The sequence below is a fragment of the Panthera onca genome, chromosome E2 (assembly GCF_046562875.1).
Source record: "Panthera onca isolate mPanOnc1 chromosome E2, mPanOnc1 haplotype 2, whole genome shotgun sequence".
Classification (NCBI taxonomy): Eukaryota; Metazoa; Chordata; class Mammalia; order Carnivora; family Felidae; genus Panthera; species Panthera onca.
In genome coordinates this window covers 11,496,722-11,510,821 of record NC_138353.1, presented here as the reverse complement: position 1 = coordinate 11,510,821, position 14,100 = coordinate 11,496,722, and the positions used below count along the sequence as shown (strand labels likewise).

The following is a 14,100-nucleotide window of genomic DNA, read 5'->3' as shown; positions in this document are numbered from 1 at the left end:
TTCCCTGGTGTTTTCAGGGACCAGCTAACCCTCTTGCCGCTCTGACTGTGCTTTATCCACAAGCCTGCAGAGCTCTGACCAAGAAGGCTGTAAGAGACTGAGAAGGGAGAAGATAATTCCAGAGACTTTGATCCCTTCTGACCCCAAATTCTTCTTTCTTTCTTTCTTTCTTTCAAGTAAGAAGTGGGGCTCAAACTCACTCCATCGCTGGCCGGCCGAGCCAGTCAGGCGCTGCCCCCAGATTCTAAGTGGCAGGCTGGCTGTTCTTTGGCTGTTTCTTTTTTTTTTTTTTAATGTTTTTATTTATTTTTGAGACCGAGAGAGACAGAGCATGAATGGGGGAGGGGCAGAGAGAGAGGGAGACACAGAATCTGAAACAGGCTCCAGGCTCCGAGCCATCAGCCCAGAGCCCAACGCGGGGCTCGAACTCACGGACCGCGAGATCGTGACCTGAGCTGAAGTCGGACGCTCAACCGACTGAGCCACCCAGGCGCCCCTCTTTGGCTGTTTCTTGCTCATGGATGCCACAGGCTCGGACCAAGACAGACGTGGTGGCGGGGGAGGGTTGAGAAAAAACATTTATTCTAGCAGCTGCCGTTCTTCACCTGCCCCCTTTCCGCTCCCTCCGCAACACCGGGGGTATCAGTGTGCTGCCGGCTCTTTATCCCCCAGCCTTCAGAGGCTCGGCAGCAGCCCTGAGCCCCCTCCCCGCCCGCCCCCCCCACAGAACCTGCACGTGTACATCTCCGAGCACGAGCACTTTACAGACTTCAACGCCACGTCGGCGCTCTTCTGGGAGCAGCACGACCTCGTGTACGGCGACTGGACCAGCGGCGAGAACTCGGACGGCTGCTACGAGCACTTCGCCGAGCTCGACATCCCGCAGGTGGGGGCAGCTCCTGGTTTCTTCCGACTCCCAGTCCCGCCGCCGAGTGCAGGCTCCAGGCCGGGCGCCGTCCTCCGTTGTCACGCTGTGTGACCACAGGGAGGTCCCCGAGGTCTCTGGGCCTTGGCCTCCCCATCTGAAAAATGTGGGTGGGGTCTACCTCTAGGGTGGAGAGAGAGCTTAGGTGACTTACAAGGTCAGACGGCTCGTGAGCGATTCGAGCTCAGGCAAGCTCAGGCCGTCTGGCTCTGGACTCCGGCAGCCCCGGGTCCGAATCTGCCTCCCCCAGGGAGCCTTCCTTGACGCTTAGGCTCGGGCAGCTGGCCTTCTCTGGACTTCTGCATCCAAGCCTGCTCGCTCTGGGTTGTCCCTCCCGGGGCTGGTTTGGTCACCACTGTGTCCCCAGCCCTGCACGGCGTGGGGCCGATACCTCAGCGAATACGCGTGTCAGTGAAAGTAATGGATCGGTGGACCAGTGGGTGGGGACGTCTCTCTGGGGCTGCCCTGTCTTTCATTTCCCCCCAGCGGGTCTTCTCCTCAGCCCCTGCGTGGGGGGGGAGTGATGTCTGCTCTGGCTGGGTGCCTGGAAGTAGGGTGCGTGCACGGTCTTTCCGAGGCGGGTAGGGTAGCTTGCAGAGGAGTGGCTCGGCCGAGACCTCAGGCCCGGCCCCCGGCCCCGTCCTCGTCCTTGCCACGAGACCCCAGGAAGGCCGAGGGGGCCGCAGGTTGGGTGGGGAGAGCTGCTCCCCAGCGTCCGGTCTAACCCTCCTTCCCAGCTGCTTTGGGGTGGGGGGAGGTGGCTCGCTTGTGCCTGATTTTGACTCACTACATGCATTTCCCACTCGGGGCCGCAGGGGAGGCACCGGGTTTGGTCAGGAGCCTTTGCCGGAGTTTCCACGGGAAAAGCAAGGCAGGCAAGGGAAGCAGCTTAGGATCGGCTAGTTCGGTGGGCTCTGGGCTGGAGGGGTGGTCTCCAGCGGTGTGGACCTGGTGCTGGGTGATTCAGGGCAGCTTGGGGTATGAGATCAGGCAGACCAGGGGAGTGGGCAGGAGTGTGGGCTTGGATGGGCAGGTGAGTTGTTCGTCTCTAGGAATTAGTAGCCCTGGGAGGGGCGGCCTCTCCCCAGCCAGGGGAGCCCCCCCCCCCCCCAAGATGTTGAAACAATAAAAATACACAAAACATAATTAGCACAGAGGTGGGCTTAAAAGGCAGGGAAGTGATGGGGACACGGTGTGGCCAAGTTAATCCAAGCTCTGCTTGAGGAGCAGACGGGCCTCAGGCACATGACCACCGTCTTGGGTTTCCTCACCTGCGTCAGGTGGGAGTGAGAGTAGTCCCCTTCCTGGGGAGATCGTAGGTGACAGACACGGGCACTGAGGCCCCGCCAGGTGGAGCCCAGGGTCACACAGCCAGGGTGCGTTCGAGGCGGGGCTCGGACCTGAGCGTGTCTGACATCAGTGGCTGGCTCGCGGGCGCCCGGCCACGCCGGCCCGCGCCAGCACTCCGGAGCAGGGGCCCGGAGCCGGGTGCCGAGAGGGGCCTCAGCCTTTCCTTTTCCCCTGTTGGTCTGCCTTGCAGAGCGTCCAGCAGAACGGTTCCATCTACATCCACGTCTACTTCACCAAGAGCGGCTTCCACCCGGACCCCCGGCAGAAGGCCCTGTACCGCCGGCTCGCCACCGTCCACATGTCACGGAGTAAGCACCCCCACCGGGCGGCAGACCCCCAACGCCAGGCCCACAAGGGCAGGCAGGAACCCCAGCCGGGGTGGGGGGGGGGGCGCAGCTGGGGTGGGCAGGCCAGCTCCAACTGGTAACTGACAGGGGAGGAGTCAGAGAGCATGTAGAGAAAGGGACTTTTGAAAGTCGGGACGGGCTTCCTAGAAGGGGAGGGCAGGGGGAGGGCGGGGCTGGCTTGTGCCCGCTGCCAGGCCTGGTGGGAGCGGACGTTCCAGAATGGTCTGTGAGGGAGCAACAAAGAGTAAGCAGGGTGAAGCCGGGAGGACTCTTGGGGCTCATCTCCTGTGTGGCGTCTGTAACCGCGCGAACGGGTCTTGCGCAAACGCACCGCCCTGCGGGGGTCCTGTGGGTGGTGCCTGGCTCCCAGGGTGTTCCCGGGTGAGTGTGCTGTGAGGGCCACGCGGCTGGATGAGGCACCCCCCTCCCCGTCCTCATTCTGGCCGGCCAGCCGTCTGGCGCTGGCTGTTCACCAGAAGACTCCCGACTCTGTGGATAAAACCCAGGGACTCCGAGTGACCCCGACAAGCCCTGGGGGAGGGCCGGCCACTTGGGACTTCCGACGTAGTCTGACCAGGGTTTTTCTCTGCCCGGGGCTTCATCTTCAACTTCAACTCTTCTTGCGCATACGCGGTTTAAAATCCAAATAATTCAACAAGAGGGCGCAAGTCCTGTCTCCCTTCACCTCTCCCCTTTGCCCCCCTTCCCACTGCCCACAGCCAACTGCTTTCAAGCTCCGGTAGCCGTTCTTCGGCTACTTGTTGAACCTCCACAGTTCCCGATTAACCGGGTGATGCCGCGGTTTCTTGGTTTTCCAGTTTTAGACGTTTTTCTTCACTTCCTGCTCTGGAAGAGAAAACCCTAACACAGGAGTAAGATTTTGATTACGTGAATATTCAGTGGCGTGGCTTGTTTGCATCCGAGCCACGTGGTGAGCACAGTTGTTCCTCCCTTCCGGTCCAACTTCTCATTTTGCACGAGCTTCATCGTGGTTGGCGTCTTTTTGCTCCCACTTTGTGTCTTTGTCCCGGAGTCCACCGTGTCCTGGTTGGCCGCCCTGTAGGACTCTCTCACCGTACTTGGGCTTCAGCAGATCTAGAAACTCCATGGCTCCCTCAGGAAGTTCCCGTTCCCTTCTTGTGAGTCTCGTGTGCCCACCTTGCTTTTACTTCGTCGCGCCTGGGGATCGAGTTCAGATCCCTCCGGCTGTTTTTGTGTGGGGCAGTGATAGATGTACGTCTCCTCGTGCGGGTTAGGTCTTTGCTAATTTTGGAGGGTATAAAAATATCCCAGAGGACGATCTAATTTTTTCATTATCACCTGTACTGGGCAAAAAAAAAAAAAGGTCGGTGACCCTGTCTCAGTCTCCAGAACTGATTGGCAGAAGTCCCCTCGTGTGTGCTGAGCTCCGCCGTGTGCGTGTGTCTGTGGAACGTGATGTGTGGCATCCGCTAGCGGGATCTGGTGCAGGCAGAGGCAAGCGGAGGGAGCGTGGCTTGCGTGGGTAGACTCCACAGGTGTGGCCCTGGGAGTGGGATTTGTTGGGAGCTCCGGGCTAGATGTGCCGGACACCTCGGAGGCTGCCTTGAACGTGGCCCAGGAGGGGGGCGGCTCGCCCGCCTCTCATTTGCCCCCGACCGACGCCAGTGTTATTTTCTGGGGTGTTGCCTTTCCATGAAACGTGATCCGTATTCCTGCGCGGCTAAGGTCATGTTCGTGGTCAGCGTGACACGTGTTGGCGTGGTCTGCAAAATAGCATCTGTAGCCCATGGACCTGAAAATGAAAAGCCCGATAGGACCCTCCAGGCCTCCCTTCCCGGCCTCGCAGCTGGGACCCCTTGGAGCAAGGGCTTGGAGGGACTCGGAGCTGGTCCCACGTCAAGTCCAGGGGGAAGAACGGGAGTGTGGGATCAGAGAAGTCCCCTCTGTCTCTGTCCCCAGAGGGCCAGTAGTTAGGGCATAGAGGAGGATGGTGTCATAGAGCTAACAGCAGCCACAGAAGTCCTTTACGTTTTCTAGTGGCCACTTAGTGTTAGCAATAGTTTTATTGAGGTCAACACGTTGTCATTTCAGTGTGGAATCAATGGGGAAAATTGGTGGGGTATCTTCGTCTTTGCCTTAAGTTTGTTTGTTTTTTTGTTTGTTTGTTTTGTTTTGTTTTTGTTTTTGTTTTTTTGACGTTTTTATTCTTGAGAGAGAGACCGAGCTCGAACGGGGGAGGGGCAGAGAGAGAGGGAGACACAGAATCCGAAGCGGGCTCCAGGCTCTGAGCCGTTAGCACAGAGTCCGATGTGGGGCTCGAATTCATGAGTGGTGAGACCTTGAGCCAAAGTTGGACACTCAACCGACTAAGCCACCCAGGCGCCCCCGCCTTAACTTTTGAAATCTAGTGTGTGTTATGCACTCACAGCAGATCTCGGTCTGGCCCAGCCACATCATCAGTGTCCACAGCCTCCTGTGGCCACTGACTATACTGGCTGGTGCCGTTCCGGGAGCTGTAACTGCGAGAAAAGGGGACTCTTGTCCCCCACGGAAGGCAGGGCCATCTCATGTTATAGGCCATTTTGCATGCCACCAAATCATAGAATGCCACCTGAGCCGAAGCCACTCTCCTTCTGGGGCCAGGCCGGATACGGCTCCTCCCTTCCCTGGACAGCCTCTCCCTGGAACAGGAGCAGGGCACGTCCGCCTGGAAGGTTCCCTCCAGGATGCCCACCCTCGGGTGTTTCCTGCTCTCCCTGGACATGGAGGCAAGATCTCCAATGAATGGACGTGGGAGGAGTGGTGGGTGATGTTGACGCCGACAGGGAGAGCAGCAGGCTCTGGCCTGAAACCAAAAGCCAATTCCCAGAAGCCTTTTCACACTTGAGCTCATCCATAGAGTCCAAGAGTCCCGAGCCCTGGTTCCGAGTCGGTGAGAGGGATCTGGGCCCTGTGGCTGGTGTTATTGTGACGGGCAGGGACCCTGTAGAGCAGGGAGCCACTTCCCAGCGGTTCTGCCAAGAAGGGGTGGGGCTTTGAACCCCATTCTCCGGAGGAGGGACTGAAGCCCAAGGAAGCGATGTAGCTCACGGAGGTCCCTCGGGGAGCCGGAGCCGGGATGTGACCCCAGAGCCCCCACCCTTGGCCCGCTCCCTTTCGCATTTCCCCCTCTCTCCCCGGCCCTCGGGCAGGAGGGAGTCCTGGGAGGGGCGGGTTGCCGTCGTGCTCCCAGAAGGAAGAGCTGAAGAGTACAGGGCCAGGGCGGAGGAGGGGAGACGGAGCTCAGGCGGGCACCGGCGTCCTCTTCCTGGCAAGTCTTGGCAGTCTTCCGGGCAGGATGGCAGGGGGCCCGTAGCCAACCTGGCCTCTGCAAGGGGAAGTGAGGTCCACTGCCGGCTGGGGATTCACAGCCCCTCAGTATCTCTCACATTGGTGGCTCCGGGCCTTCTCCAGAACTGTCCACAGCCCCCCTGTTTGTGTCTCTGGGTTCTACTAGTTGTCAGTCCTGGGGTTGGCAGACCGGACGAGGCAGCGGACGAGCCAGCCGACGGGGAGGTGAACTTGGGGCCGGGGCAGAAAGTGGTGGAGGAGACAGAAGTGGCAAGGAGGGCGGCTGGACGGCCTCCTGCAGTGGGGTGGGCAGGGAAGCCTGTGGAAGGGGAGCATGTCACCAGGGACCTGAAGGGTACAGAGGAGCCAGGCGGGAAGGTTCCGACCACGGCGGGTGCGTGCCGGAGAGATGGAGCGGCACCTCGGAAGGCCCGGGGTTGGCGGGTGCGAGGAGAGAGGAGTGAGGCGGGCGAAGGCGGGAGGTCGGTGCGGCCGTGGTGAGCGTGGCAGGTGCCCTGCTCCAGGAGCGGGAGCCTTCGGAGGCTCTGGAGCAGCTGCACGTGAGCTGATCCTTGGTTCAAAAGGATCGCTGCCTTGTGGAGAGAAGGTGATGGGGGCAGGAGCGGGCCACCAGGGGGCCGGGAGGAGAGGGTGGCCCGCGGGTGGGAGGAGTGGTTGGATGCGAGGCACGTGCTGGGTGGGGGGCGGCCCCGGGGTGGCCGATGGAATGGGCCGAGCGGATTCTGGAGAAGGGCCACTCCAGGGCTTTGCCGGGGGCAGTATGGCAGATGTTGGCATCGCTGTGATGTTGGGGGATTGGGCGGCGGGGTTTGAGGGGGCAGTCGCGGCTCTCCGGCCACTGTTCTCGTCCGCTGCGGGCTGGAGGCCAGTGCGCGGCTGTTGGTGGGCAGAGGTCCGGTGTCCGGTGCCGGCGGGTCTCATGTCCACCCTCTTTCCTCTGCCCCCCCCACCCCACCCCCCCCAACCAGTGATCAACAAATACAAACGCCGGCGATTTCAGAAAACCAAGAACCTGTTGACGGGAGAGACAGAAGCTGATCCAGAAATGATCAAGGTAAACGCGAGCACAGCTGTCGGATCTTGGGGGAGCACCTGGCCTTTCACAGCCCAGCAGCCGGCGTCCGCGGGTTCCCCTGTGGCACTCCCACTGAGCCGCTGTGGGGGCTTGGTTGGGCCACCTCGCCTCTCTGTGCCTCAGTTTCCTCTCTGGAAACCGGGTGAGGAATCGGAGCTACCTCTCAGGCTGGGGAGGACTCCGGGCAAGCATACAGCAGTCAGCACCTACGGAGCAAGCGTTCTGCCCGCTGAACACGCACGTACTTAGACGCTTCTCACCAGCCCCGCCGGGAGGGTCCTGTCACTGTTCCCATGTTCAGACCAGGAGACTTGCCCGGAGTGTCACAGTCAGGACCCGGCAGGGCTCGGGTTCACACCCAAGCAGCCAGGCCCCAGAGCCCAGGCTCACCCTGGCACAGAGTAGGCACCTGATGATGTGACTCTAGCAGGAATACTCCCTGGCAGGCTGGGGTGCTGGGGTGTTAACCCGTGATGGGCACCAAGACCTTCCTTTCTCTACAAGCTGGTCCCTGGTGAGAGGGATGGTCCCCAAGCCCGGAGGCTGCGTGTGGGTCCCACATCCGTGCTGTCACAAGGCCAGGCTTTGCAGCCTGGTACATGACCCCATCCACGACCTCAGGCCTGGGTCTCCTGCTCTGTTAGGTAGTTGGGGGGATTCTGTAAAGGCTGGCGTGGGGACCGTCTGGGGTGAGCCTTTGGCCACTGGTCACCGTGATGGTTATTGTTCTGCTGTCTCAAATGTCACGGGAGCCCTCAGGAGAAAGCAGGCAGGTGTCTCTGAGGCCCCCCTCTCCCAACCCTGCCTCACTCTGTCTCCCCTCAGAGGGCCGAGGACTATGGGCCCGTGGAGGTGATCTCCCACTGGCACCCCAACATCACCATCAACATCGTGGACGACCACACGCCGTGGGTGAAGGGCAGCGTGCCTCCTCCTCTGGACCAGTGTGAGCCCCCACCCGCCTCGGGCCCTTGCCCGGGCTGTTTCCTTGTCTTTCCACCCCCACTCCCTGAGAGTTTTGGTCCCCACTACCCCCAGCACTCCCCTTTATCTTCTCTCCTTCCTGTACCTTCTGGTGACCCTGGCACTGACCGCCCGCGTGCGTGCCAAAACCAGTCCCCTGGCAAGTCTCACCTGGCTCAGCTGTTGGACCCAACGTCTGAGGTTGGGACAGCATCGCCTAAAAACCCAGATTTCTGACTTCTTTCACAAAGCCGATATGTTGGAATCATGGATGGGGCAGCCGTGGGCTGGAGCTGAGCCCTAGCTGTCCCCTTCCAGCGGGGTCCGCCTGGCTCTTTTGCCCTGTTCCCTCCGCTGAGGTCAGGCAGTCCTTTGGCCCCTTGTGGTGTAGCCAAAAAGTGTCCCGTCAGAGGGGCCCCGTCAGATCCCTGCAGGCCCCTGGATGTGCCGCCTTTGTTCTTGGAGGTCCGAGGGCTCTCCCCAGCCTCTTGGGTGCCGGTGGCCTCCAGCCCGGACTAAGAGGCGCCCCTGCCCCACGTGCCCGCAGATGTGAAGTTTGACGCCGTGAGTGGTGACTACTACCCCATCATCTACTTCAACGACTACTGGAACCTGCAGAAGGACTACTACCCCATCAACGAGAGCCTGGCCAGCCTGCCGCTCCGCGTGTCCTTCTGCCCGCTGTCGCTCTGGCGCTGGCAGCTCTATGCCGCCCAGAGCACCAAGTCGCCCTGGAACTTCCTGGGGGACGAGCTGTATGAGCAGTCGGACGAGGAGCAGGACTCAGTGAAGGTGACAGGGGACAGGGGGCTTTCCAGCACCTTCCCGGGCAGCGAGGGGGAAGGGGGAGGGGAGGTGGCAGCCTGAGGACCTCCGGCCCGAGCTGCCTGCCCAGCTCCACAGTCTCCTGGGCCCCCTCCTGCGGCAGGCCCCGGCTGGCTCGGGGGTCCTGTCTCCGAGGCTCCTGTGGACCTTCTTGTCACAGCCTTTATGTCAGCTTGGTTGGGCCTTCTGGGTCTGGACCTGCGTTCCCCTCCCCCCACCCGCCGCCACGGCCTGTCCCCTTGACCCTGAGCTCTGACTCCATGACTCTTCTCCCCCTTACTGTGTCCTTGAACGTCTGTTGTTCCCACCTTTCTTCCTGGCCTGTGTCCGTGACCTGGAGACTCAGTGGTGCCTCCCTGGGCTTGTCTCTGGTGTTGAGTTTCCAGTCCTCACCCCAGCTGTCCCTTCATGTGTCTTGGTCACTGTGCTTCTCTCCCCATTACTGTCTCTCCACCCCCTCGCCTCCCGTCTGTAAAGCACTTGCCCGCCTCTCCGTGCCCACCTGCCCGTCCTGACCCACTCTCCTCCTGGCCAGTGTGCTCTCTCTGCCCCGGGGCAGCCCCCGGGCTCCGGTCTTCTGGGGCCCAGGGGAAGGGGAGTAGGGCTGGCTGACGAACACGCCGCAGCGGTCACCCCTGGGCAAGGGCGCAACGGTGCTCACCGGCATCTCCCCCCACCCCTAGGTTGCCCTCCTAGAGACCAACCCTTACCTGCTGGCGCTCACCATCATCGTGTCCATCGTCCATAGTGTCTTTGAGTTCCTGGCCTTCAAGAACGGTAGGGTTGGGACCCTGGGGCCGATGAGAGGCCACAGGGGCTGGGGATAGGAGGGTGTGCGGTGGGGGTAGGGTCTGCCCCCTTCCTTCTCTCCTGCCCCATAGGTTCGCCCTCTACGTGGGGTCTCTCAGCCCCGCTCTCCAGAGGCCTGAGGAGCTGGAGAGGGTAATGGCCCCAAAACTCCCAGCCCAGAAACTCCCATCCAGCGGGTGTGGCACCGGGGAAGGAGCTGGCCTGCTGTGCCGGCAGAAGCCAGGATGGCACCACCAGGAAGCAGGGCTGGGGAACTCCAGGGCTGGGAACAGGGAAGCCCCAGGGCTACTCCCGCTGCCCTGCACAGCAGCTCTTTGGTGGGAGAGGCCCCTCAAGGCTGCGCGGATGGGGACCACCTGAGTGGGGAGGCAGCAGCCCTGTCCCCAGAAGGCCCCTAGGTTCCAAAGGCCAACAATGCTGATGGCCAGCGTTTCAGGGGGGACTGGCCAGGTGCCGGGCTCCGTTCTTAGTGCCCTCACTAGGTAACTTGCCGAGTCCCCATGACCCCAGCCCCACGAGGAAGCCTGTCGTTACCTCTGTGCTTAGGGGTGAGGAAGTGGACGCTCAGGGAGGTTAGGTAACTTGCCCGTAGTCACGCGGCTCCCACGTGGCAGAGCCAGGATTTGGACCCGGGAGGAGGCTCCATCACCCGGTCTCATCCTCTAAGCCCCGTGGGCCACTGCTTCCTTCCCCGGAGAGCTGCAGGTGGGGGCGGGGGGCCTCCCGCTCTACAGCTTGCGCAAGCAGCAGTACTAACGGGCACTAGCATTCTTAAGACGGTACTGCCGTGGTTGAGAGTTACCTTCTAGAAGTTTCTACCATCCAAATGGGACAGTAGGTGGTGGCGACCACTGGTAGCTGTGCCGTATGGAGCACTCGCTGTGCCTGGGCACGCCGTGGCTCCCAGACTTCCTGCTGACTGCCGGCTGGGTCGCCTAGGGTCCCTCTTCCTCCTGAGAGATGAAGGCACAGAGGGCATGGTCACTCGCCCGAGGTCACTCAGCAGGGGGATGGGCCCCGGGGGCCTTTACTCGTGCTCGTTGCCTCCCTGGTCTGAGGTGGGACTCAGATCCACCCGCCTCCAACCGACCCCGTCTCCGTCCCCTTTTTTCCCGGTCAGGACTGGGGGGTTCTGTGGGTGTCCCCGCGTCTGATCGGGGGGCAGGGCGAGCATGCTGGAGCCCTGGAACCAGAATCAGAGCAGGGTGGACAGCCTTGCACACTGATGCAGAGCCAGCCCTGTGTGAGCCTGGGCCTGTCCTCGCTCCTGTGAGGCAGGCACTGGGGCGGTCGGCTTCCTGTGGCCGCAGGTGGGGACACTGCCGTTACCCACTTTGGCCCACCGGAGGCCAGGGCTCAGGGAGGGGCTGGCCTAGCCTTGTGGGTGGGGTCCGCCAGGGCCACTAGAAGGAGCTGTTGGAGACCAGTGCCCGGTCCTTTGCCTATGCCCCAGGCGTGTCTGAGGCCCTGCACGGTTTCAGGGCGGTGGGCTGGAAGAGCCGGTCTTGAAGTGCGTGTCCCAGAGCGTCGTGCCCACGGGAGAGAGCATGGCACCGGGGGGACAGCCTGGGGCTGGTGTCATGCAGACCTGGCTTCCGTCCACATTCCACCAGGCCGGGCTGTGTGGCCCGAGGAATGTGGGTTCCCTGGCCAGCCTCGGCACCTGACGCGTGGCAGTGCGCACGGTCAGACTGCACCCTGGGGGTGGGGGTGGGGGCGGGGGTGGGGGTGGGGTTCCACTGTAAGGACCGCAGTCGTCCTGCCTGCCTGCCGCTCTGGCAAGAGACTCTTCACGGGAGCGGAGGGTAGTGCACGCTGCTGCCCGTGACAGACCCAGCGCCACTGTGGCGCGTTGGGGGTCTGAGGACGGAGCCTGAAGGAGCTGCAGGAGGGGCTCGGGGGCTCTGCACCCTCTCAGCTTCCCCCCGCTTCCCGTGCAGATATCCAGTTTTGGAACAGCCGGCAGTCTCTGGAGGGCCTGTCCGTGCGCTCCGTCTTCTTCGGCGTTTTCCAGTCTTTCGTGGTCCTTCTCTACATCCTGGACAACGAGACCAATTTCGTGGTCCAGGTCAGCGTCTTCATCGGGGTCCTCATCGACCTCTGGAAGATCACCAAGGTCATGGACGTCCGGGTAAGGCCGGGCCGCTGTGCTGTTCTGGGGGCCACCGGGACTTGGAATGGCGGTCGTCTGCGCCAGCCAGACCCTGGAGCTGGCCCCTGGGGGTTTCCCAGTGCCTGTTGCACTCCCAGGACCAAGGGGATTTTCACACCAGGGGATTTTTTGGGTCACACGTGGGACAGGGGAACTGGGAACAGTGAGGAAGGGTGGGGGTGGGAGCCAGCGTGGCAGCCGACCACGGCCTCCCTCCCCGTCTGCAGCTGGACCGGGAGCACAAGGTGGCAGGACTCTTCCCCCGCCCAACCTTCAAAGACAAGTCCACGTACATCGAGTCCTCTACCAAAGTGTATGATGATGTGAGTGTCCTCCACGGTGGGCCCCGGGGAGGGTCTCCAAGCACCCACATGCCCTTGGGGGGCCCAGGAGATGGGCAGTGGGTGGGGGGCTAGGGCATCTGCCCGCCCACTGGCGGGGCCCTTCTTTATGGCCCGCGTCACACCCTCCGGTGTTCGGCGCCTGCCCTGTATACTTCCTGTGCGGGTCCACGGTTCCCGGGGCCACCTGGAAATTCCCCTGGCCCGGCCTGCCGGACCGGGTGTGGGTGGGTGAGGGTGGGGAGCCGGGTGCCAGCCCTGCCCCGCGCCCCGCAGATGGCGTTCCGGTACCTGTCGTGGATCCTCTTTCCGCTCCTGGGCTGCTACGCGGTCTATAGCCTCCTGTACCTGGAGCACAAGGGCTGGTACTCCTGGGTGCTCAGCATGCTCTATGGCTTCCTGCTGACCTTCGGTGAGCCGGCCTCCCGGGGCACCCGCCGCAGACGCTCCCGGGCCCCACGCCGGGCCCTGCTGGCGCCCAGCGGTGGTCCAGGAGGCCCAGCCCTGCCCTCCTGATGCTCACGGCCCGGTGTGGGAGAGACTCCTCCCCAGACAGGGACAGCCCTGGGTGGGCAGGGGTGGCGCGTGAGGAGCCTTGAAGGGGGTGAGGGGAGCCTGGTCCAACGTGGGGGTCAACGAGGATTTTCCGGAGGCCACGCACGGCATGTTTCGGTATGTCCTTGTCCTCAGGGGCCCCTTCAGAGTCAACAAGCAGGCGGGAGAGTTACAGCGGGTGCCGCGAAGGGGTCGAAGTAAAGGGGTTTGGGGAAACCTCTCGGGGCATGATGTGTAAACTGAGGCCTGCAAGCTGCCCGGGGTGGGGCGAGGGAGCTGTGGTGAGATGTGCCTGGGCGCAGGAGTGGTGAGGGGCCGGCGGAGGAGGGGGGGGGTGCTGGAGCGGAGGGCGAGACCGGCAAGGCGGCCAGAGAGGTCAGGGGTCAGGACGCCCCTTCCTCTGCTCACGGGCGTCCCTTTCCCCGTCACTGCAGGCTTCATCACCATGACACCCCAGCTCTTCATCAACTACAAGCTCAAGTCTGTGGCCCACCTGCCCTGGCGCATGCTCACCTACAAGGCCCTCAACACCTTCATTGACGACCTGTTTGCCTTTGTCATCAAGATGCCCGTCATGTATCGGATCGGCTGCCTGCGGGACGGTGAGGTCCAGCGGGCGGGCGGGAGGGCCGGCGCGGGAGGCCGCCGCCAGACCCTGGCACAGGCAGGGCCCTGGTCTGAGGGGTGCCACGGCCGCCCCCTCACGCTGCCCCCCTCGCCCTGCCCCCCCCCCCCCCCCACCAGATGTGGTCTTCTTCATCTACCTCTACCAACGGTGGATCTACCGCGTCGACCCCACGCGGGTGAACGAGTTTGGCATGAGTGGCGAGGCCCCGACGGCAGCCGCCCCCGTGGCCGAGGCCCCGACAGCAGCAGGGGCCCTCCCACCCCCACCCGCCCCGGCCCCCGCCACAGCCACCGCCGCCGCCGCCAGGGAGGAGGCCTCCACGCCCCCGCCCGCCAAGCCCACCCAGGGGGCCAGCTCTGCCACCGAGCCCCAGGAAGCCCCTCCAAAGCCAGCAGAGGACAAGAAAAGGGATTAGCCGCCCCTGGTCCTCCTCTTCCGCTCCGGCTCCTGGTGACCACCACCCCCGCGGCCCCGGCCCCCTCGCCTCCCCTCCTTGTCGCCCTTTCCCTGGACAGATGGGGCCAGGGTGGCAGGAGGCCCCCGTGGGCCAGAGCCCAGCGTGTGTTGCCGGGGCCGGGGCAGGCCGGGGCACGTTGTTTGTGGAGGCGCCGTCTGTCCGTGTGTCCCTCTGTGTTTCTAGCCATCTCGCCCTGCCAGCCCAGCACCGTTGGGAATCATGGTGAAGCCGACGTGGCGCTGCCGAGGGGGGTGCCCAGGCGGGGGGGCGGCTGGGGCCCCTCTGCGGGATGCCTGCGGCCATCCATCATCTTGTCCCTTGTCCCCCCGCCACGCCCCT

General features: G+C 63.0%; 1 protein-coding gene across 1 annotated transcript in view; it reads left to right on the top strand.

Annotated features, from left to right (window-relative positions):
* CLPTM1 (CLPTM1 regulator of GABA type A receptor forward trafficking) overlaps positions 1-13,827 on the top strand; it is a 31,554-nt gene extending 17,727 nt beyond the window's left edge. Inside the window, exons 4-14 of the mRNA XM_060651409.3 lie at positions 728-886; positions 2,466-2,583; positions 6,924-7,009; positions 7,856-7,976; positions 8,541-8,785; positions 9,502-9,595; positions 11,569-11,759; positions 12,008-12,103; positions 12,398-12,533; positions 13,111-13,278; positions 13,421-13,827. Coding sequence (XP_060507392.1) covers positions 728-886; positions 2,466-2,583; positions 6,924-7,009; positions 7,856-7,976; positions 8,541-8,785; positions 9,502-9,595; positions 11,569-11,759; positions 12,008-12,103; positions 12,398-12,533; positions 13,111-13,278; positions 13,421-13,719 — 1,713 coding nt within the window. The 3' untranslated portion in view covers positions 13,720-13,827. The remainder of the gene's footprint in view (positions 1-727; positions 887-2,465; positions 2,584-6,923; positions 7,010-7,855; positions 7,977-8,540; positions 8,786-9,501; positions 9,596-11,568; positions 11,760-12,007; positions 12,104-12,397; positions 12,534-13,110; positions 13,279-13,420) is intronic.
* The last annotated feature ends 273 nt before the right edge of the window (positions 13,828-14,100 follow it).